The sequence below is a fragment of the Tachypleus tridentatus genome, chromosome 7, assembly GCF_004210375.1.
Source record: "Tachypleus tridentatus isolate NWPU-2018 chromosome 7, ASM421037v1, whole genome shotgun sequence".
NCBI lineage: Eukaryota > Metazoa > Arthropoda > Merostomata > Xiphosura > Limulidae > Tachypleus > Tachypleus tridentatus.
Window position 1 is genome coordinate 16,831,049 of NC_134831.1, and position 26,559 is coordinate 16,857,607.

General features: G+C 35.7%; 1 protein-coding gene across 4 annotated transcripts in view; it reads right to left on the reverse strand.

Moving 5' to 3' along the window:
- The window catches only part of LOC143255207 (caskin-2-like), a 277,737-nt gene that overhangs the window by 49,734 nt on the left and 201,444 nt on the right, over nucleotides 1-26,559 (reverse strand). For all 4 annotated transcript variants that reach the window (XM_076510498.1, XM_076510500.1, XM_076510499.1 and 1 more), the window contains one exon: nucleotides 11,535-11,646. In XM_076510498.1, coding sequence (XP_076366613.1) covers nucleotides 11,535-11,646 — 112 coding nt within the window. The remainder of the gene's footprint in view (nucleotides 1-11,534; nucleotides 11,647-26,559) is intronic.

A 26,559-nucleotide genomic window follows, 5' to 3' on the forward strand; every position in this document is an offset into this window, starting at 1 on the left:
CCTGTCCCAAAATGGAATGAATTTTAAAACTTCTTATCTGTAGAGTTCCTGTGGATATCAGACATGTATTTCACTTACTATTTCAAAATAGTACTTTACTTTTTATCGAAGTTTTAATCCTTATATATTGAATTGAAATAGTTAACAAATGATTAACTAAGTCAGTATAGTTTATCTATATTCATAAGCCTTTGTATTTACTTTATCAATTAGCATTACGTAGTTCCTGGTTTGCTTTTCCACTTACAGATTCGAATTAAGATATTAACGAGTTCTTGAAACGTGTGACTTATTAATAGTTCACACTGATCTACATCATTAGCTTTATCAGGCCTAATTCTTACCCACTCTCCTCTGTTTAAATATATATAATAAGTATATATGTGTAAAAGAACCCACTTACAACAAACAAGTAGATACAAGGAAGAATGATTTAATGGAATTAATATCGGTCATAATTCTATTATAACTACTATAACTATTATAACTACTATAAATATAGCTGAGCGCGTGCCAAGTTTCAAGTACTTGAAGCTGCGTCTTTAAAAACTGTTTCAAAATTCAGATAAAATTACTGTTAAAACCACATACAAACACTCAGCGAAAACATTTAATCAGAATTTAACTGACAGCATTGTTGTTTTGTTGTTGTCGTTTCGTTAAAATTGTAATTAAATATGATTCTTGATGTGATGAGAAAGAAACTGTATAACGTTTCCCACACGTTACGAAGCTTTATAGGATGGAAATTTCTACAATAACTGAATATCATTTGACATATTACGACATGGATCAAACACTTATAATCAAGACTAGTTTGGAGAAAGCTACAATAACGCGTTGGAGACGGAGTCTTTAAAAATACGAGTGTTGAAACATTTTTAAATACCATGATGTACATTGGTGTTACGGTATCAGACTTATTATGAAGATATAAACATTACAATGCGCACCTCAAAGGATTCAAAGTATCACAATGGTATCTAAACAGATAATGACGACAGAGCGCTTTTTGCAACCGAAAGTTCCAACTCAAGAACGTTATAGCAAGGGAAAGTGTGTATCACTGTCATATTTTAACTGTGAAGGCCCACACTGGATGCAAACCATTATATGATATTCAATACTTCAAGAGCTTTGCATAGATGCTCAATAAAAATCTATACGCGCATTATTACCTTACCAATTTCGATTACAACGCCTACAGTGGATACAATTCTTTATAAAGTCTCCAGTCACGAAGTTATTTAGAATTAAGCACAAAGTTACATAAAACGCTATCTGTGCTCTGCCCATCATGAGTATCGAAACCCAGTTTATAGCGGTGTAAGTCCACAGACGTACCGACGTGCCACTGGGAGGCTAGTTGTGTACAATGATTAATGACAGCTTTTGAGATCTAACGGTAATATAAACCTAACGTGAAAACAGACTGCTTCAAAAACCTATTTTTAAAAACTGGAACAGTTTCTTGTTTTTTATTTCGCGCAAAGCTACACGAGGACTATCTGCGCTAGCCGTCCCTAATTTAGCAATGTAAGACTAGAGGGAAAGCAGCTAGTCATTACCACCCACTGTCAACTCTTGGGCTACTCTTTTACCAACGAATAGTGGAATTGACCGGTTAAAATGGCGAGCATGTTTAGAGCGACGGGGATTCAAACCAGCGACCCTCGAATTACGAGTTGAGCACCCTAACCAACTGGTACAACCACAGGTGGCCACAGTGGAAACTGGAGGATTGTTTACAACGACTTCTGACACTTCAAATGGAATATGTTTGTGGAGTAGGGTGATAAAGAAAAACTAATGTGTCAAGTCCTATGCAAAAAACGTTAAGAAACGAAACACTACGTTACAAACAAGACACTTTAGTGATGTGTGTGTTTTTCTTATAGCAAAGCCACATAGGGCTATCTGCTCAGCCCACCGAGGGGAATCGAACCCCTGTTTTTAGCGTTGTAAACCCGGATACATACCGCTGTACTAGCGGAGGTCTCGTAAGAGATTAAAAAAGGCGTTATGTCTAAACTCAACAAGTTACATTTAGCAATAAAAAAGGAATAGTAAACATTTTCGCTCTGACAGTTAGTACTGGTGTGGTTTTTCTAAATCATCAAAAACGCACTGATGAAAGTTGGTCTACCTCTGATGACAAACTTTAACACTGAATAATATTTAATGAGCTAACGTGGTTCAGGCGAGATTTGGCAAAACTCTAGAAATAGTCCTTTCCAAAATCACAAGCTCTTAAATGGTAATATTTTTAAGATGATCACAAACTCACATACGGTTTCGATGAAATACCTAGAAAAGTCAGAAGACATAAAGGTCCATGTGAGATAATACTGTTTACGTCAAAACCTTAACTTGAAAGAATGATAAACAGGTTTAATAAAAAGATCCCGTACACAACTTAAAAAACGTCAAGTTTCATCACAAATATTAGGCATAGCAATCAATATTAATATGTTTTAATACGAATGGCTACGAAGCTAACTGCACTCAAACGTTATTAAAACAGGGATAATAAGAAAATCAGTAATACAATGTAAGTAACCTATAATCTCTTTACATTGCGTACAATGTAATCATGTAAGACACCTATAATCTCTTTACATTGCGTACAATGTAATCATGTAAGACACCTATAATCTCTTTACATTGCGTACAATGTAAATATGTAAGTAACCTATAATCTCTTTACAGTGCGTACAATGTAATCATGTAAATAACCTATAATCTCTTTACAGTGCGTACAATGTAATCATGTAAATAACCTATAATCTCTTTACATTGCGTACAACGTAATCATGTAAGTAACCTATAATGTCTTTGAGTACAATGTAATCATGTAAGTAACCTATAATCTCTTTACATTGCGTACAATGTAAATATGTAAGAAACTTGTAATCTCTTTACATTGCATACAATATCATCATGTAAGTAACCTATAATGTCTTTACATTGCGTACAATGTCATCATGTAAGTAGCCTATAATCTCTTTACACTGCGTACAATGTAATCACGTAAGTAACCTATAATCTCTTTACACTGCGTACAATGTAATCATGTAAGTAACCTATAATGTCTTTACATTGCGTACAATGTCATCATGTAAGTAGCCTATAATCTCTTTACACTGCGTACAATGTAATCACGTAAGTAACCTATAATCTCTTTACACTGCGTACAATGTAATCATGTAAGTAACCTATAATCTCTTTACATTTCGTAAATATGTGTTTTCTGTAGTTACGAAGGTCCAGATGTTAAAGGCCCACAATATACACAAATATTTATAAATAAATATATATACATTTAAGCAGCAGTTTGCAATAGAAAGCTTTTAAAACATTATTTTATTTACTTGCATGTTGTAGATATTCTAAGTACAAAAGCTTTTGTACATACGTGGCTTTAACGTTTGATAGTGTGATGTAGCAAAAAATCGTTTGCTATGTACCACTGCATAAAATCACTGTTCGTTACGTACCATTCTACGTAAAATCACTATTTGCTCTGTAATACCCTAAATAAAAATCACTTTTCTGTGTACTACTCTAAATAAAATCACTGTTTGCTGTGTACCTACCACCCGAAGTGCTGCTTGGTAAATGAATTACTAGAGCTCCTCTCAGTATCGAGTTTTGACGAGATGTTAGTGGTACTTTCGTACAAGTCGACAAACTAACTCTTACATAAAACATTAAATAACTACATCACTTTTGTTATTGGCTTGTGTACATCGTTAATATCGTTATTATTAGTTTCATTTGTTAACTATGAACTCTACAATTAATATTAGAAATTTACTTATAAGCGAGGTGGGTAAAGAACTACTTACCTAGTAATTTACGTCGATAAGTATTTCTCGGGGTTATATTTTACCGGTCATTACATGTTCGACGACAGTTTAACGAGTTTAAACAGAATGGTTATTTAATGATAAGAACTCGATACAAAAGAAAAGAAGCAATTTCGTAAAAATCACCTCGTCCACTATTAAAAATCGCCATTATCCTTCTATTTCTACTATTCAATAAATAACGAGGGTGCACAGTTGAAAGTTAAGTCTAGCACCTGATAAGTACCATAGTTCTTTCTTTCAAACAACGTAAAATGAGTCATGCTTTTCCTTCGTATTATTATTCAATGTGCATATCCGCTTCGAGGGAAGTACTGATCCTTGCGAGTCTCCAAGAGCTCGTGCTCGAAAGTTATTTGTTCTTGTGCTCTTCAGGGTCATCATGTGGCCTTGTCTGGTCCACTTTCATAGTTTCCGTTCTCTCATTTTCAGGACACATCTGGAACTGAAATTCGTAGAACTTCGCACAATACCACTATTTAAACAGATGTTTTTTTTTTATTTTCTTTCTTTTCAGAGTTGGTTTTTGTTTGTTTGTTTGTTTTTTGGAATTTCGCACAAAGCTACTCGAGGGCTATCTGTGCTAGCCATCCCTAATTTAGCAGTGTAAGACTAGAGGGAAGGCAGCTAGTCATCACCACCCACCGCCAACTCTTGGGCTACTCTTACCAACGAAAAGTGGGATTGACCGTCACATTATAACGCCCCCACGGCTGGGAGGGCGAGCATGTTTGGCGCGACTCGGGCGCGAACCCGCGACCCTCAGATTACGAAGCACACGCCTTAACGCGCTAGGCTATGCCAGACCCCTTCATAGTTGATATATTAACCCAGTTGGAGATTTGGTAGCAAACAAAATTTCTTCTGTCGTGCCAGGACTGCAGATATATCTATATATATTGTTAAATCACCTATAAGTTTATAACTGTTTTAAGGTAGCTATTAGGCTGCACTAAAAGAAAAGTGTGGAAAACGAATTAAGCCTAAGTGACCTTTTTTCCTACATCTAAAAATCCATTCTCTTTAAGAGCTGTCAGCGTCAGACAAACGTCTTCCCCTTTTCGTTGTAAAGTAATATGCACGACAAGTTAACCTGTAATAAAACTCAGACGCGTCCATAGGAGCCACGGAGGAGGGGAAGGAGGCATTGATGGGAGGGTAGAGAAAGATTGTTTTATACAATATCAATTGTAAGCCATTCTTTTTTAGGAGGGGTATAGATGTTCAACGTCACGACCTTAACCAAGGCCTGAAATTAACTACTTCTATGTTTTTCTGGTAGTTAATATAACTGTCGTTAGATATATTTACAATTCAAACCATAAAGACACATATTATCGATTTAACTCACTACATTTTATGTGAAGCAAATACTGTGTTGAAAATATAACGTTTTAATTTTAAGAAGTAACGAGTAAAAGCATATTCACTCAGTGCCGACGAGACCTTTCATTTAATACCAGGGTTAAACAGGTTTGCTGTGAGATAACATACGTCGCAGGGGTCTGGAATTGTAATTACTACACATCTTTATATAAGCCAATGCTCTATGTTATCATTTCAAATATTAATATTTGAAAGTTATCGGACATAAAATATTTTATACATGATAATTACAGATATCTAACTCTATTAGTATTAATTTTCTTTTAAAATATGTGTGTATACCATTTCGTAGGCGCTTTATTGATTCGTACACTCAAACAACAAAGCCCCACTCACACGACAGAAATTTACTTCACTTCTCACCCGATACCGCATAATGGCCAGAAAATAATGGCGCCCTATTTGATAATCCGGTGCAATACATTGGAAGAAGCAGTTACTATATGCCTGAGAATATGGAAAAACAGGGATTAACGCCGTATACATTTTTATCTATGCCTAAAGAAAATTAGCAGCTGCTACATATATCATATTTCAGTTACCTCCAGGGGAAGTAAATACGGATTTAAGTATTTGAAGAACGGGGATCTTGTTCCGTGTTCAAGCAAATGAGTGGACGCACACAGTGTGAATGAGGTTAACTCAGAACAACAACTGTCGTTTCATGTTCATTTTCGAAAAAAATATCTCAATACAAGTTTCTTTCTTAAGCTTCCCGTTACATAAATTCATTTACCGAACAAACTGGAAGTTATCACGTGAGCAAAACTACTTAGCTTACTAAATCAGCAAAGAAGGGTCAAAAATAGTCGTGCGAAGGGTTAAAACTTCGCCGTTGCACAGTAAGTAGATAACACAAAAGTAGAGTACGGCATAAAGTTACAAAAACTTTGCGTTTCTGAGTAGGAAGTTCGGTAACCAAATTCGGCAAGTCAGCTGTGAGGGACCATTCTCAAATTAATATCATATTCAAAATATGTTCAAAAATGATTCTCACATCCTTTCATATCCAACATTAATTTATCTCAACGTGTGCTTGTTTGTTTATTTTGAGCAAAGACACTTTGGGTTATCTGCACTGTCCATTGCAAGGAATCGAAACTAGGATTTTAGCGTTGGAAAGCCACAGACTTACTGCCGACCAAACAGAAAGTATTTTTGAACTACCGTGTTTCTCCGAAAATAAGACAGGGCTTATATTAATTTTCACTCCAAAATATGACACTAGGGCTTATTTTCGGGGGATGTCTTATTTTGATATATTAAAAAAATGAAGTTACAAAGTAAAACTATTAAACTAACTGATTAATACTTAAACAAACTAATTAACTAACTATTAAACTAATTAATAAATTAATTTTTTTAATAAATTTCTTTCCTCTTCCTGCCACTCTTAACTAGGGCTTATTTTAAGGGTAGGGCTTATATTAAAACTATCCCCAAAAATCACACTAGGTCTTATTTTATGGGTAGGTCTTATTATCGGAGAAACACGGTACGCTCACAATATCGGATAGCGTAAGAGTTTATATATGTATCTTTGTTACGCCTTTTATTCGTATTTCTGAATAGTTTGCTAAGACGTTCTGTCACGTTTTTTAGAAACTGTGTATAAAACCATTGACACCTAGTCACACGTGAATAGTCAGATGGCGCTAAACAATCCATTTACTAATTAGTGACGTCCACGAAATATCACGGTAAGTACATAAAGTCTATGCAAACACAATGATCAGTTGCACTCACGAACTCTTACTGTAGATGATGCATAGATTATATACAAATTGTTACGTTTTATAAATTATTTCGGACGAGTCTCCAATATAAATAGTCTAAAACTGAGTTACATCTTAATTTAAATTGAAAAGTTAATTAAATGTAGAGATGTATCAAACTTATGACGTTTACCAACAAGACTGATACACAGAATTTTCCTTCTTAACACAAATATATTTTAATATAAAAAAGTTTTACAAACTTACAAACAGTATTGAGTGTTTATCTGGTCTGGAATTAAATATTTTATCGACGGTTTACGATAAACGAATTACTTTCGAGTAACGGATTATTAACTATCGAGCTTTTCACTGATCGCATACGAGTTTTTCACCACTAAGTTATACAGTGTCTTGGTAGAAATACTAACGTCCAATGGTAATCCACTGAAGTCAAGTGGTTTGTAATGTTCGAAATGTATAAACGTTCCTGGTCAAATATCTGTAGTTTTCCAATTAATAAGCATTAACCACAGTTACAGTTTCCCAGGTTCCAGAAATTCCAGTTGGCCCAGCAATACGCAAGCGTTTTCGAAAACATATATTGTTGATTCTTAGTCTCGAAAATATTCTACAAATTTAGGGGATAGGCGAGAATCTCACAATACACATTTAACTGTATGAGTTACATGCATTTATAAATATAAGCTTCATTTACATAAACGTCGGTATCAAAATAAATATATAATAGTAAATCCGTTACAAAATACACTTTTAATACAATTAGCGAACTATCATGTTAAGTATACAAATTCTATACAAATATATAAATTAGTGGAGCTTACGAAATATCACGTACAGAGATTCTATACAAATATATTTATCAATGGCACCCACGAACTATTATTGTAGATATGTAAATTCTATACGAATACATATTTTAGTGGTACTTATGAACTATCACGGTAAGTATTTAGGTTCTACACAAATACATTAATAAGTTGCACTCATGAACTATTATTGTATGTGCATATACACTGCTGGCCAAAATCTTAAGGCCAATGAGCATAAAGAAAAAATACACATTTTGCGTTATTAGACTCAACCACTTATTTGAGTAAAGCTTCGAAAGATGAAAATAAGAAAAGGGAAAATAAAAATAATTTTTTTTTTAGTATTTAATAGGGAAAGTGTGAACACTATAAAATTGGTCTAAATACTAGTTGGTCAAAAGTTTAAGATCATAGCAAAAAGAAGTCCTAAGCAGGGTAAAAATGCCCAACGATCGTCATTGCGAATAACTTCAAACATTCGCTTTGGCATAGTCGATACAATCGACAATAGTTTGCAGAAGGCTGGCTGGAATGTTATTCCAAGTGGTGAAAATGGCTTCACGAAGATCATGCACTGTTTGGAATTGACGTCCATTTCTATAGACTTCCCTTGCCATTCACCCCAAACAGTTTCAATGGGGTTCAGTTCGGGCGAACACGCTGGATGGTCCAAACAAATCACGTTATTCGACATGAAAATGTCCTTTGTCTTGCGGGCATTGTGGATTGCAGCGTTATCCTGCTGAAAGATCCAGTCATTTCCACACAAGCGAGTGTCTTCAGTCAATAAGGATTCTCTCTCAAACATGCCAATGTAGCCAGCTGCTGTTTGATGCCCCTGTATAACCTGAAGCTCCATTGTTCCATGGAAGGAGAAAGCATCCCCTACACTGTGTTGTGTAGAAAATGTCTCCGGTGGGATATCCTTATCGTGCCAGTAAAGTTGGAAGCCATCTGGACCACCCAGGTTAAATTTTTTCTCATCAGAGAACAAAACTTTCGTCCACTTTTCTACATTCCATGTTTGGTGCTTCTCAGCAAAGTTTAACCGAAAAATATATATGCAAAAACGGCTCGTTTGGGTTGAGAAAATATTTTACATAGAAGAGCGAACAACGTTTCGACCTTCTTCGGTCATCGTCAGGTTCACCGAAGAAAGTCGAAACGTTGTTCGCTCTTCTATGTAAAATATTTTCTCAACCCAAACGAGCCGTTTTTGCATATATATTTCTCTACAAGTGGGTTTTCTCGACATCACTGAAAGTTTAACCGAGCTGTTTCGTGGTGTAGAAGAAGGCGTGGCCTTTGAAGACGTTTACGGTTTCTAAAGCCTTTCTCTCGTAGATGCCGTCTTATTGTTCTTGAGCTGCATTCTACGTCCGTAAGGGCCTTAATCTGGTTCGACGATCGGCTGGTGTCTTGCCGGACAACCCGTCGAATCCTCCTGCTCAACGCCGGCGAAACTTCCTTTGGCCGACCACTTGAAATTCTCGTTCCGTATCCCTCAGGGTCTTTTAAGAAATTTGCAACAGCAATTTTACTACGCCCAATCTCACCAGCGATGACACGTTGAGAGAGAGATTGCTTTTGCATCTCGACAATTCTGCCCCGTTCAAACTCTGTCTGCTTTGCAGCCTTTGCCATGTTTTACCCAATGTAACACAGGAGATGTCAGTGGGGAGATGTTGGCAACGCTAATGCTTGAACACAAATAACTAAATTTCGTTATGTGTTTACCGATTAACGATTCGGTAAACTATATATAGTATATAGGCTAATTTCATCGAGTTCACATTTTCCTTGTTAAATGCTAAAAAAAAAAAAATATTTTTCCTTTTCTTATTTTCATCTTTCGAAGCTCTACTAAAATAAGTGGTTGAATCTAACAACGCAAAATGCATATTTTTTCTTCACGTTCATTTGTTTTAAGTTTTTGGCCAGCAGTGTAAATATATTCTGATAACTACATTTATTACTAGAGGAACCACGTACTACCACAGCACAGATTCTATAGAAAAACACTAATCTGTAGCACCCACAGATTATTAATTGTACATATATAGATTCTATACAAATACACTAATTAGTGGCACTCACGAACTACTATTGTAGATATACAGATTCTATACAAATATATTAAACAGGGTAATTCACGAACTACCACAATGCATACATAGATTCCATAAAAATACAATAATTAGTGGCACTCACGAACTACAACGGCAGATATATAGATCCTACACAAATACATTAATTAGTGGCATTCACGAACTGTCACTGTATATAGCTACACTACATAGCCAAAAGTCTGTGGACACCCCGACCATCACACCCATATGTACATGTTGAACATCTCATTTCAAAACCATTGGCATTAACACGGAGTTGGTCCCCCCCCTCTTTGCTGCTATAACAGCCTCCACTCTTCGGGGAAGGCTTTTCATTAGATTTTGAAACATGGCTGCGGGGATTCAGTCCTATTCAGTGAGATCGGGCACTAATGTCAGTCCAGAATCCCTTGCTCGCAGTCGGCGTTCAACTTCTTCCGAAAGGTGTTCGACTGGGTTGAGATCAGGACTCTGTGCAGGCCAGTCAAGTTATTCCACACCAACCTCGGCAAACCATGTCTTTATAGACCTCGCTTTGTGCACGGGAGCATTGTCATGCTGAAACACAAAAGGGCCTTCCCCAAACTCTAGCCACAAAGTTGGTGAGCACACAATTCTCTAGAATGTCTTTGTATGCTATAACATTAAGATTTCTCTTCACTGGAACTAAAGAGCCTAGCCCAAACCATGAAAGACAGCCCCAGACCATTATTCCTCCTCTACAAAATTTTACAGTATACATTTAGGCAGGTAGAGTTCTCCTGGAATCTGCCAAATCCAGATTCATCTGTCAGACTGCCAGATAGTGAAGCGTGATTCATCACTCCAGAAAACACGTTTCTCCAGAGTCCAATAGCGATGTGCTTTACACCACTCCAGCCGACGTTTGACATTGGACATGGTTGTCTTAGGTTTGTGTGCGGCTGCTTGGCCATATAAACCATTTTCATGAAAGTCACGACGAACAGTTCTTGTGCTGATATTGTTTCCAGAGGCAATTTGGAACTCGGTTGTGAGTGTTACAACTGTGGGCAGAAGATGTTTATGCGCTACGCGCTTAAGCATTCAGCGGTCCCATTCAGTGAGCTTATGTGGCCTACCACTTCGTGGCTGAGCTGTTGTTGCTTTTAGACGTTTCTACTTCACAGTAAAAGCACTTACAGGTGACCGGGACAGCTCTAGTAGTGCAGAAATTTTACGAACTGACTTGTTGGAAAGGTGGCATCTTATGACAGTATCACGTTGAAAGTCGCTGAGCTCTTCGGTTCGGCTCATTCTACTGCCAATGTTTCTCTATGGAGATTACATGGTTGTGTGCTTGATTTTATGCACTTGTTAGCTATGGGTGTGGTTGAAAGAGTCAAACCCACTAATTAGAAGAGGTGTCCATATACTTTCGGTCATGTAGTGTAGATTCTATAGAAATGTGCAGAAAACTCAAACCTCAAAATTATAGAAAACAAAACTGTATTGGTTTTGTAGTTATAAAAATCTGTTAGTAAATTTTGAGTTACAAAAACGTTGCATCAATATCAAAGACACAATAGAATTCTTCAAGTTTCGCATATGCTAACAAACTATTAATACAGTGTTAAAGAAAAAATACAAGGAGTAGTGAATTACCTGGTCGGTCAAGAAGCTGAACAGCAGTTGCTGGAAAGAAACCTGTCCGAGATGTGTGTTTTTTAGGAAAAATGATGCCTTTCCAACGTCCATCCGAACACTGCTGCAAAACCTAACAACAACAACAACAAAAAAAAAAAAATAAACCCTGCTATTTATCGTAGATGAATATGCAAAGAACAGAACACATCTCGAGTTTACACTGTGCATATTATATGCTCATTCCGCTCAATTAGCCCGATAAATACGCTTGGCCACTGAAAATTTGTACTAGCACATGTGACTAAAAAGCCCTCATACAACCACTTAAAAACGACTGAGCTTAGCCAAACCATTGACCTTGGACGACTGATAAAAAAACTTAGATATAAATTTCTATTGATGTACGTCGTCACTGAAGCACGACTTATTTATTTAATAAGCACATGGATATTATTATATTTAAACACATACATACAGAGACGATATATTATAGTATTTTCACTGTTATGTGAAAATTATTGGCTCTTAAACTGGTCAGTTCATAGTTTTCTATAACATTTAATTTTACCAATAAAATGCTGGCAGCTGGGTTACTTAGATTCAAACTATCAATAAGTTAGATGATATAAGTGTGTGTGTCTTCTTATAACAAAGCCACATCGGGCTATCTGCTGAGCCCACCGAGGGGAATCAAACCCCTGATTTTAGCGTAAATGATATAAAATGTTCAATATAAAAGTGTCATCGAATCTACCTTCAAGCAACAGGACCAAAACTGGGAAACCAATCTCACAAAGTAAATTTTGTTGATATCAGATTTAAATACTTGGTAAAAATCTAGTTACTAATCCTTCAAGAAGACATTTCTCTTGTTTAAGGAAGGAGAAGCGTAAATAACAAAGAAAAATAATTCAATTTTCTCTCCTTTCAAAGGAAACTCTTTCACTCTTCCTTTTGTTGATTTTATCAAACCTGAGTCCTCCTGACGTCATCAAATGAGGCACCTTGTGTTTAAGAAAATTCAACCAAGCGCACCATCACTTATTTCCACGCTGCTTAACAACAGCGTTGGACATCTAGCAACAGAAGCGCCATTGTTGAAATGTTCCCATTGATTTCGTTATTTTAATAAGGGCTAACACAACAAAGAATTGAAAATTTCATTTTGTTTTATTTATATATCATAATAATATCACGTGTATGTAATCTTTCGTAATCGCGCTGTTAGTAACAGCATCAAGCTTAGTCAATTTCCTCACTGACGACCAACCATGCCAATACTATTACGATGTTCCAATCCTTTGTTAAGCTAGCTTTGTGTGGACCTGCTATGATTAATAGATTATTCGTTCATAGCCCAAAACAAAATTTATATTGGCAAAACTTCCAGAATCCAATCAACCAAATTATCTCCGTATTCCCTACCATATAAAATACCAAGCTATATCACCATTGATCTTGTTTTAAAATCAATAATGTTTTTGATTTATTACGTTTTCTGATATAAAGAGATACAGTGCATTTGTGCATGTATTTTGTAACACTGCACGGCCTTCAATATTGATGCTTCACAAGTTAATTATGAATATAATAACAATGATGCTACTTCATTTTCAACAAGCGCTTCACAGAGTTTCATTTTTTTTTACATAGCGAGCAGAACTGGTAATTGTTAATTCCTGTAAAATACATCACCGTCTCATATTGTTTAAATATTTTGTATACGGCACACAGGACAGGTAATTGTTAATTCCTGTAAAATACATCGCCGTCTCATATTGTTTAAATATTTTGTAAACGGCACACAGGACAGGTAATTGTTAATTCCTGTAAAATACATCAACGTCTCATATTGTTTAAATATTTTGTAAACGGCACACAGGACTGGTAATTGTTAATTCCTGTAAAATACATCAACGTCTCATATTGTTTAAATATTTTGTAAACGGCACACAGGACAGGTAATTGTTAATTCCTGTAAAATACATCAACGTCTCCTATTGTTTAAATATTTTGTAAAGGGCACACAGGACTGGTAATTGTTAATTCCTGTAAAATACATCGCCGTCTCATATTGTTTAAACATTTTGTATACGGCACACAGGACTGGTAATTCTTAATCCCTGTATAATACATCAAAGTACACAGGACTGAATATTTGTTAATCTCAGAATAAACTGAAGTGCCAGTCAATGTTGCATCAAAAACTTATTTCACTTAATTGTAAGTAAATTCTCAATGTTTAGCTGCTTATTATGGTTCTGTTTGGTAAAATTATGTTATATAACAAAGAGGAAATCAATAAGCAGTTCGATCAACATTTCTTTCGATATATAATTTTACGTTTTTAGGTGTTACATCTCATGCTGCACCAATAAGCCATGTATATAATTGTTACACGTAAAAATACAAATTGTTCTTTTTTTTTCGTAGAATCACATACCCAACTCCTCTATATGTATGTATGTGTGTGTGTGTGTTAATCCAACGAATGTATCAGTTTTGACAATTCATGGAAAGGTGTGCAAAAACGTAGACTGTCTGTTTGTCAGTAGAGGTTTTCGAACTCAGGTTAAAACCCCTTACTCACTGCAATAGCTTTAAACCAAATCTAGTCACGCCGCGTCTGCGAAGTTCTCTATACACATTATGAAATAAAAAGTAAACAATTGTATCTCGAAATACCTTGTTTGTACTTTATGAAAAAATCTAAACAGCGCAGCGTGAGAATACTTCTTTTGCAGTACCTAACAGACACAACGAAGAATTCATAATATGCAGTGAAGTCAAAAAGGCCATAAGATATACGAGAAACCTCACATACAGCTGCTCAGGTGAAACAAGTGCAAAGTCCTAACACGAGAGTTCACACTGAGTTCAAGAATATTGTACCCTGGGAACAGATACTATCAGCTATATAGCTCCATATTTTCTACCCGCACGTTTTCAAAGGCATGTCTCGACCACCTGGTACAGGCTGGGCATGCTAGCCTTTCGTATAACAATTATTAACAAGTATTAGATAAACGGCTGTAAAATACACCTTCCAAATAACTTCCAGTACGCTTCAGCTGCGTGTCAAGGTTTACGGTACATTACTCAGGGTTATGGTTCATGTATACATGTGCCTTAAAATGTATGACTTGTATATTTCAGAACTATGAGAAAATGAAACACCTGTGGCAATATTCACTTAAAGCTTGTGTAATTTCGAAATATAAATTTGCATGCTGTATTCTTAAACCCATTGTTACCCTCTTGAGACTTCGTTACCGTATTACACTAAGAGGACGAAAAAATAAATCATTAGATATGTGGCCAATAAAACGTATTCGAATATGTTTTGTTTCCTTTCTAGGCATGCGCGCTTTAGCTTCGAATTCTGCGAGTACTTTCCACTTGTGTAAGCTAAAGTAGTAGCTAATTTGGGTTCTTGAAACTATGACTTGCTGCCTAGTACAAAATAGAAAGAAATTACATCCAATACTAGATGTACAGTGAACACCTCTGATTAAGCAATGCATTGAACTCTTTCTCTCTGATTCCACCATAGCAGAACAGAAATATCATACACGAACGTTGCTCATTCCAGGAGTACAGAAGTGCTATACGCGAACTTTCTTCTCTGAAGGAATTAATTTTAGCAGTAAAAATGTGTTATAAATAAAAACCTTTTTTTTCTTCTTGATGCTACTCTTTTTAATAGTGTATATCTTATATACAAAATACTCTTCTCTGATATTACATATATTAGCAGTAGTAAAAAAAAGTGATATAAGCGTATACTTCTTCCCTGACGTTACTTTTGTCAGTGGTATACACATGTTACACGCAAAAACGTCTTCCCTGACGTTACTTTTTCAGTGGTGTACACATGTTACACGCAAAAACGTCTTCCCTGACGTTACTTTTTTCAGTGGTATACACATGTTACACGCAAAAACGTCTTCCCTGACGTTACTTTTTTCAGTGGTATACATATGCTACACGCATAAACTTCTTCCCTGACGTTACTTTTTTCAGTGGTATACATATGTTACACGCGAAAACGTCTTCCCTGTCGTTACTTTTTTAACATAACAGAGGTGTTATACGTAAAAATTTTCATCGTACTATTTTTTCTTTTATTTACTATAAATGTGTTATAAGTTAACACATCTGCCTATAAGCGAGAGCAATTTTTAAGCAAACTTCTCTCACATTCTTAGAGCTTAGATCTCAGTTTTTTACCGTAATCTAGAGATGTCTCATTCGTTTGCACATTACAGTTATTTCCACGTGCTGCAAAGCTTTGACCTACTTTATTAATACTGGGAAAGAGAGAAAGCCAGACGTACAAAACATTACACTAATGAACAATAGTACGTGTATTATGTCTAATACATGACACAAAACAGCCTACGTTTTGAAATGCACAGGCAAATTTAACATAACCAGCCAGATAGTGGAAGTGAACGTCATAACAGATCAAACTGTGATGCAATCAAATAACCACTCCACTCAAGTTCGCAATATTAAAATAACCACCCATTAAAGCAAAAAGCGTTTATATAAACTACATAATTAAGTTGTTTTCTAAACAAAACTATCGTGCAATGAATTACGAAAACGTTAACGTAATTTATTTTAAATGCATAGTTAACACACCCAAACGTTCAAGGAAAGGAGAGATATCATTGTTTGGTTTGTTATGAATTTCGCGAAAAACTACACGAGAACTATCTACGCTAGGAGTCTCTAATTTAGCAGTAGTAAACTAGAGGAAAGGCAGCTAGTCATCAACAGATAATGTAATGGTTCAAACTTACACAAACAATGAAAGAAAATACAGTAAGATTAAGATATATAATCAAGATACAAAACATAATAGATGAGATTTACAAAAAGAAAACATATGGTAGGTAAACACACTTGTCACAACACACTGGTATTGGTCTCATTACATATGGAACACATTTCTCATCTACAGGTTTTCGATAACAAGAAGAAGGTTTAACAGTATTTCAACCACACTATGTCCGTTATAGCCACTGCCGATAACACATTTCACTTAGTAGAGAGCTCATCAGGTCAGTAATGGATATATGGCCGATATTGTGTGGTTGAAATACTATTATACACAGTTGCTATTCTTTAAAATACCCAAGGGTCTGAATAATGGGTATAGTGTTAAAATATATTAGGTGTAATACCAGTGTCTTACAACAAATATAATTAACTATAGTCATGTAATGCCAGCTTAGAAAGACACAGTTTAACAAAAGATAGTATGGCTGAAACCTTCAGCTACAATAAAGAGCGTGGTATGACAGAGACCTACAAGTACAATAACGATCATGAGTTAACTAAGATGACATAGATGAGATCTACAAGCACAATACACAACATGACTCACACTTAAAAGTACAATAACGATCATGAGTTGACGAAGATGACACAGTTGAGACCTTCAAGTACAATACAGAACGTAACAGGACGGAGACCTACTTGTACAATACAGAAATGTGACAGGACCGAAACATACATGTACAATACAGAAATGTGACAGGACCGAAACATACATGTACAATACAGAAATGTGACAGGACCGAAACATACATGTACAATACAGAAATGTGACAGGACCGAAACATACATGTACAATACAGAAATGTGACACGACCAAGACCTACATGTACAATACAAGAATTTGTGATGACAAGAAACCCACTAGAAGTAAAAACATATTCTCAAGACGGCTGATATTAACACTTTTATTAAGATAGCGCACACAACAACGTTTCGACCTTCTTATGTCATCTTCAGGTTAACGAAGAGAGTTTGCAACTGACCGTTGCCGTTTTAATTAGTTTTAATACCAATACCAGACATCTTGAGAATACAATACAGAAATGAGACAGGACTAAGTTGGCGTAGCTGAGATCTACAAACAGAATACAAAGCCGGTACTTACAAGTGTAAACACAATGGATCGAGACAAGAATGAAATCAAGCCGCGAAATGCGATAAATACGGAGGTTTTCATCGAAACGGTATCAAGTTCTCCAGTGCGCAACTGAAGATAGAACTAAAAAATAACAGTTTAATCAGTTAGCTTCCAAGTAACGTGAAGCTTTCAAATGAGGTAGAATTAGTACCATGTTAGATGTACAGCTTCTGTACCGGTTATTATAACATTTATTAATTTATTGATTGCAAAACCGTAAAGATAGGTGAAAATGAAGCAAAACATTACAAACGTATCAAGCATAATACATTCTATTCTCAAAGGGGTATTTAGAGGGGAAAGGGGAAACCGGCAGAATGAGGGGGGAAACGTTTGAAAGATTTTGAGTATTTCTTCTGAACTAGCAAATTCGTAGCAGTACGTAAATAAAAATCACTTGCATATTTAATAGCTCAGAGGGTTTTAAATTTTAGAAATAATTTTTCAAAATCCTCAAACCATCTAGATTTGTCTGCATTAAACGAAGTCCGTGTTCTTTCTGATATCACAGTAATGAACATATATCCTTGTTTGATTAGTAATATTCACTGTACTCCTGTAGGTGTCTCTGTGTATTGACTGATCAGTCACCTACACGAAAGTTGGCGTCAATATGCATCCTGTTACAGGGATAGAGGTTACATTTATCTCACCTGAACTGGAATATTATACACTGGTTAATCAAGTTTATTATTATGTAATATCAGGTTGGAACGCCCACTACATTTATTTAAATTGTATTATGGTAAACACTGCACATATTAAATGTTATTCAACGTTAACTCGGTTTGACCTCAGTGACAGATCCTCGTCTTTTTTCTTCAACTCTGAAACACATGGTTGGCGTCTTGGTTCAAGCAACGTAATTACCAGTTGTGAAATTATGGCCTTCCAGCTTCGATCCGTAGTTTAAGGCAAATTAAACTCTGTTAGCGCATGTTTAAGCATCGGCCTTCGTCAATCTGTATTTACTGCAATGTAAATAGAAGTAACTTAAGAACTTTAAACGTGTGGGAAGGAATATAAAGGCTTGTGGTGAAAAACAGTTGCACAATAAAGCAGTTATTGTTGATATACCCTCTGCAATGATTATTTTATTACTTAAAAAGTGCAACTAAAACAGAACCGTCAACTTCGTGAGATGTATATCAACAACAGTGCGTACTTATTTTTCTAAAAAATCAGTTTGCTGCACCTTCAACCAAGTGATACAAGACGGAAATATTCTCCGGCATAAGCTTGGATATGCATGCACTAACACTGAAATAAAATGCACTCGAGTATCGTGACGCTTGTGCGAGGGTTACAGACAAATTGCTGAATGTACACACAAACTGTAACAGGTGATCTTCCAAGCCATCATACTTTAGTACACCAAGTTCTGGACTTCCTGTCTCACACATTTAATAATGGTTCAATTAAAAAAGTGAAGTTCTCCTGAGACTAAGTTCGATCATTATAGGAAATAGGTTGTTATTTTTCATAAGGTTTCGTTTGTCCATTAAAATTCGCTCAAAGCTACTTGAGTTGGAATTGACAGATTAGAGAGAAAGCAGCTAGTCATCACCACCCATCGCAAAATCTCGGGCTACTATAATCGAATATTGGAATTTATCGCCACAATATAACACATTAAAGGCTGAAAGGGCATTTCTTAAAAAAAATAAAGATTACTTTTTTTATGTCTGGCTGCTAACTGCCTATTAATTACAGAAGCGTTGTTTAATTATTCAAAACTTTCACTTTGATAAATAATAATTCCATGGAAAAGTTTATACTTAAAAAAAAGTAAAATGGTAAAGGTAGAAATGTCCAAAAGTATAAACACTCCCTATCAAACGTTAAAAATAAGTTTATTTTTGTATAAAACGTGAAGTTTTATGGGAAAAGTGATCGGCTTAATCACATTAATTCGCCGAAACAATCGTTCGTACGTGAATATTAAACGCTTATATCTACAAGTTTATCAGAAGCTATATTTTAATGGAAAATAATTAATAGTACAGAGAGCCATTGCCACACGGATGTTCTAAATAAACTGGAACACGTGAGACCATAATAAGTCGCAAACGCATAACAAATATAATACAAAACTCGATAACGTTAAACACTAAACACGCTTTGTTTATGTTTTGTTATTTTATTTTGTAAACCGACAAAACTGCACATTTACATTAAATATCAACATCCTCCGACAGCTAATAAAACAAAAACAACAGCGACATGGAAATCAGTATTAAAAAAATCTGAAATTGACTGCTACTCAATACCTTCTACAGGGATCTAATCCTGATTTGTACTGCAGCATGTCGTTGAGCAACCAAAAGCCCTGTAATAGTAGGTAACAACAAGGTGCCAAAATAAGGGTTTGTAGTTTGAGTAAATAATGCCAACAGTATCTCCAAATCTTGTTTTGTTCTACTTACATTTTAAGGTATTATTTGCAGGCTTTTGAATTCCCCATTTTTATTTATCTTGTTTGCTGGCTTTTTCATGTCCAGTGTGGTAAAGATTACGTTATATAGTAGTTAACTTTATACATTGTAACGATAATATACATAGCTAGTAGCCAGCTAATACGGTTCATGATGATTTACTGTAGCTTTTGACTATTTGATCGCATTAGTTCGAGATGTAAAATGTTAAGCTGCAGCTAGATATTGTCATTGAGATTATTTGAGAATATAGTGAACAATTATAGTTTATTTGTAACTAAATTCTTTGTATATAATGCATAGTAATGACTAAATATGTCTAGCCTAAGACACAACGCTCACTAAGCGCATATAACATATTACGAGTAGAAAAGTTGTCTTTATAAATAAAACGTGTACAAAATATCACTTTAAATTCGCTCGCGTTTCTTTTAAAGTAATTATTCTATCAGGTCATCCCTTAAGTAACGTCCGATTTAGGTTCAAGAAAAGAGTAAAGCTTTCAATCGCGTTTAATGTTATTTAATCAATAATGTATGTTCCATTATTATTACATTACTTCCTGTCAACGATTCACAAGCTTCTGAATGTCACTTCTATAAAATTCTTGGGGTTTTGAGGAAAATAATGTAGAGAGGGTAGTTTTGACATCTTCATGTGTTCCAAGCTCTTTTCCGTCAAGATAGTTCTGCAAACTTCGGAACAGATGATAATCAGATGGGACAAGGTCTGAAGAATAAGGAGAATGTGGAAATTTTTCTCAGTCTAGCTTTTCAATCTTTGCAGATGTGATCCTTACTGTATGGGGCCGGCCGTGCATTATCCTGGTAACACAACACCTTTACAATTGATCAAAGCAGGCATCTTTCCTTTCAGTGCACCATTCAAGCACTCTAACTGTTGACAACAGAAGCCTGATGTAATCGTTACATTGAGTGGCAGCAACACAAAGTAGATCACACCATCAGTATCCCACCAAACGCTTAACAAGACTTTCCTAGAGTGGAGGTCTATTTTGGGCTGTGCTTTTGCCAGTTTCCTGCACTCAACATATTTATAATATATTCACTTTTCATCTCCAGTCACTAACTCTCCAAAAAAAGGTGAGTTACGTTCATAAGAGTGCAGAGAAGTGCAAATGTCCACTCTTGCTCTAAGGTTGGCTTCTGTCAAGTCATGGGAAACCCATTTTCCAAGTTTTGCCACCTTTCCAAACTGTTGCAGATAACGGTGAACTGTTGAATGGGTTAAATTAAGCTTCTGTACTAGTTCTTCAACTGTTACAGCACAATATTGTAGCCAGCAACAAGTCATTATTAAACTCAGCAGGACGACCTGAACATGACGCATCACTTAAGCTGTAGTCACCTGATCTGAACTTTCATTGAGATCCTCCTCACCATAAACACCTTGAATGTTTAGTTAGTTTCTGTTGCCTTTTTAAAACACATAAAGTATTATATGCCCATTGTGCTTCTCAGACACATCCATGTTCATAAGAGTTTATTTGAGTAGTGATCTAAAAGGTGTAGTTGGGTTGGTTTCTTTTATTTGTCTGAACATTTCTATATACGTCCTACTACATATTTTAGTGATTAAAGACTTCTACAAAGACAGAAATGATGATGCACTTTCTGTATTAAATTTTTGGACATTACGTATGGGATGACCTCATACAAATGTGTGTAATAAAGTTTAATATTATATGTACATTATTTTTACTTCTTCTCTTCATACATAATATAGGAGTTGGTTCCCTAAAGATACCGACTGTATAGTGTACAAAGCATTGAGTAGGTACGTGTTACATTCATCTAATGTTCCTCTATTATTGGTTGGTAATTCCTATTTAACCTCGTACGTAAGCTTCTGAAAGATACAAGAGATTGCGTAAGAAAGCTATTTTCAAGAAGTAGTGTTATCAACATTTACGCTAGAATTATTGTGTGTTTTAAGCCGAGGTAAAATATAGAAGAGATAATTACACCTTTTAGTACTCCTACGACCTTTGCAGTACCTTGTTTATTATCCTACAAAAGGTTTAGGTACAATATACCAAGCTGTTTTTGTTGTAAGTTAGCAAAAGAATAATAAAAACAACAGAACGGACCTTCTGAGCGGATTTTATTTTCCTTGTAATTCTAATGTGTGCATTTCTTGGTACAATTTCAAACTACCACTTTATTAGGTACACCTACTCCCTAACAAATAGCCAAACGGCACATCACGTGGCTGCAACTCAATGAAAAAGCATGCACACATGGTCAAGAGGTTCAGCTGTTCCCGACCAAACATAAGAATATAGAAGTTGCGTTATCTAAGCGACTTTAACAGTGGAATGATTGTTGGTGTGAGATGTGGTGGTTCCAGCATCTCAAAAACTGCTGACCTCCTGGGATTTTCACGCACTAATGTCTTTGGAGTTTACAGAGAATGGTATGAAAAAAAAATCCACTGAGTGGAAGTTCTAAACAACATGAATTTATGGATCCACTCTGCATTGTATCAATGGTACAGACGGCTGCTGGTGGTGTAATGGGGTGGGGAATGCTTTCTTGGCACACATTAGGCTCCTTAATACCAACTGAACATCATTTGAATGCCACAACGTACCTGAGAATTGTTGCTGACCATGTGCATCCCTTTATGGGCATAGTATACTCGTTTTCAAATGGCTGCTTCCAAAAGGATAATGTGCCATGTCACAAAGAACGCATCATTTCAAGCTGGTTCCACGAACATCACCGAGACTTCAATGTACTCCAATGGCCTACACAGTCTCCAAATCTCGATCCAATACAGAACATTTATGATGTGGTGAAACAGGAGGTTCGCAGCACGACTGTATCCGACAAATCTGCAAGAGCTGAGTGATGCTATAAAGTCAGAACGGCCCAAAATCCCTAAGGTTTACCGCACCTTGTTGAACCCTAATAATATTAGGCTATTATAAAGAAAAAAGATGGCTCTACCCAGTACTAGATAGGTGTACCTAATAAAGTAGTCACTCAGTGTGCATGTACACATTCTTAAGAGTCAATAGTAAAGGTTTTAAAGTGTTGTTTGAACTGGATCTTTAATGTTGCGTCTCAGCGTAGTCAGGCGGTTGGGGCGCTCGACTCGTAATCTGAGGATTTTAGATTCGAATCCCCGTCACACCAAATTTGCTCGCCCTTTCAGCCGTGAAGGCGATATAATGTGACGGTCAATTTTCCCATTCGTTGGTAAAAGATTAGCTCAAGAGTTGGTAAGTAGTGATGACTGTCTTCCCTCTAGTCTTATGCTGCTAAATGAAGGTCGGCTATTGTAGATAACTTTCGTGCAGCTTTGACGGAATTAAATAAACAAATAAACTCTACTGGTGTTTCCTGTCCAAATTTTCGACATGGGATTTGTTCAATTCCTTGCAATATCTTCAATCCTTTTCTCTTAATAGACATACAATACTGTGCAAAGGTGTTAGGACAGGAGAATATTTTGTCATTCTTTTCCATATTATGGGACAATTCTTCCACGCCATTACAGAATGTAAATTTCGATACTGTGGTAATGTTAATCTCTATCAACAATTGAATTAGCACGGGTGAGAATACATACTACTTTTTAGAATTCCCATAAGCTTGTACCATGGACATGTTATAAGAGTTCTGCTGAAACTAATATATCATCAAATTTATGGTCTGAAACAACTGTCATGGTACCTCATGCAGTGTTTTAACTATATAGAAAGTAGCCAGCAAGGAGCTAGCATGTGGTACTGGTATATGTTAGAAGAAATCAGTTTAATAGCACTTCACAAATAAACCTTGATTAAAACCGTGTCTAACACTATTTATTAAGTTTTGTTATCGTGCCACGGGCCCAAGAGGCGTAAATACTTGTCAGTAGAGCAGAGAGTTCGCATAAAAGCTTTACGTGATGTTGGTTAGACTCTCTGACTAATTGCTGCCGATTGGAAATGCTCCCCAAACACTATCAAGTACACCATAGATCGTAAGACTGAGACAGGTAAGTCTGAAAATAGGAAAGGAAGAGGCAGAACACCTGAACTCAATGATACTGATGTTAAGTATCTTTGTTTATGTAACCTTCAGGACAGAAGGAAGACTGTCACTGATCTCAAGCATGAGATAAAGTGTCCAGTATCAAGAAGACTCAACGAGAATGGAATATTTCGTCACGTAACACTAAACAGTTAAAATCTTTTACTTCGATCAAGAGACTGATATATGTTGGTTTCGAAAAGGGTGTTTTTGACGGATAAGTTCACGCTCGAAATATGTGGTTCAAAGCGTAGGTTGTACGTCCAGCGGAAGAAATGTAAAAAATATTACCCCAATACATAGTACTTTTACAGTTAAGTATAGAGAAGGCAGTGTGATGGTTTGAAGGTGTTTTTTCTGCTGAGAAAACAAGAGATATTTGAAAAATAGATGGAATAATATACCAGGGCAAGTACCATCACACATTGGTCCTTCATGGTATACCTAGTGATTTGCGTATTATTGGTAAAGGATACTACCAGAGAGTAGATAATGACCCAAAACACTCATCCAACCTATGCAAAAATTACTTAATTAAGAAAAATGCTGCCGGAGTCATTCAAATGATGCAATAGCCCCCGCAGGCCCCTGATCTCAACCCAACTGAGCAGATCTGGGATTTGAAAGAAGAAAAAGAAAACTTGGCAAATCAAAAGTTGCTTCCAAAGAAACTTTATGGGTGTGTATTAAAGATATACGGGGTAAAATTCCAAAGGAAACTTTGATTAAATATGTTGCAACAATGCCTGAAAGACTGCCTGTAGTTATTAACACAAAAGAGGAGACAGAAAATATTAACTGTTTGCTGAACTCAAGCACTTCCACTGAGTTTCTGTTGTACTTAATATGAAGATTAAGTAATAACATTTTGATGTTTCACCTGTGATTTACCTTTCACTGTTCCAAAGTAGCCTGAAACCTAATTTTTTACTTTGTCCGAACACTTTTGCACAGTACAGTACTTCTACGACTTTCAATATCTATAATTTCACGACTGTCCAAAAAACCTTAACACAACAACTTCTGTACAACGGTGACTTACCTCTAATTTATTTTCACATCATAATCTATTCTGCGGCTCTGTACATATCAGTATAATATATAACAAAAGATTCTTATCCGTAGCCGTATGGTTATTGTCTACAGAGTTAACAGAAGGTTAATTAACTTTGTACTAGTCCCTATAAGAATACTATCGACAAATATAATAAACATTTATTAGTTTTCGCACCATTCTTCTATTTTCATTATATTCAAAATTCTATCTTTCCATTAGTGCTCACACCACAGTTTTCATATGATTAACTCCTGCTACCATGCAACACAAGTTATCTGTGTTGTTATAACACACGAGTTATCTGTGCTATCTTAAAACATAAGTGCTACTATACAAAAAGGAATCGTTTCTTCAGTTCCACTTTTTTTTTCTTAACTACTTTGATATTACTGGTAGTAAACTTTGTGAAGAAAAACGATTTCGGAAAAAATGAGTTAATAAACCTTCTACCACAAAATGAATGAGCCCTTCAAAACCTGTATTACATAAAGTTACAAAAACGTTATTTTTATAAAACAGATTACATTGAAAGGAATTATAGCGTGAGTTTTACACAGCATATTCAAATCTTAGATGGAATATAACTAAATGTAGTTTCAAGAAAAGAAAGAAATCGAAATGCAACCACAATACAAACATCCTATACTGGGCACCTATCATAAGGTGGATCGTTATGAAATGTGTCCTGGTTTTCAGAGGTACTGGTGGAAGTAAGACCCAAATTGTGTTGGGGGTACACAGTCCATCCAGTTTAATATCAAGTTCGCCAGCCTCACATGCTAAGATGAGAGAAAAAAGAGCAGATATTGGTGCTCTAGCTCACAACGTCCCACATCTTAACCATCTTTCTCTGTCTGCTGCCAGTTGTGGGAAGATCTTTGTTCACAAAATTATATAAATAAAACAAAAGCAGTAATAAAAGAGAAGTAACAGAAAGCAATATATTAACGGGAACAAAAACAAAATGGTCTTTGAAGTTAGCATTCCAGCCATCAATACAATGGTCGGACACAAATACTAAGATGTTAAAAGTATTAATATACTAAACCTAACCTAAATTATTAGTATAGTTCCCATTTTTCCGTCGCTACTATCTGGATTTGCAATGGTTTTAAAGAGATCCACACAGTAGCAAGTCTTATATAGGGAAGGTGGCACAACTACATATTTTACATAGCTAGATTAATGAAATGTCCAAATGAGAAATTCCAGTTATTTCTCCAACAATAAATTTAAGAAAACATTTACTGTGTAATTATAATACTGTTTATGGCACTATTCTCAACTTTATATAAATGTAGCATTTATATAATAAAGATTCTCATTAAAGTCATTAACAGTGTTTGTTTGTTTTTTTAATTTCGCGAAAGGCTATAAGACGGCTATCTGCTCTAGCCGTCCCTAATTTAGGGGCTAAGATAAAAGAATCGTGGGTACAAGTATTGCAAGGAACTGAACAAAATCATATCAAATTTTCTGAAGAAAAACACCAGTAAAGTTTGTTTGTTTCTTTATTGAATTT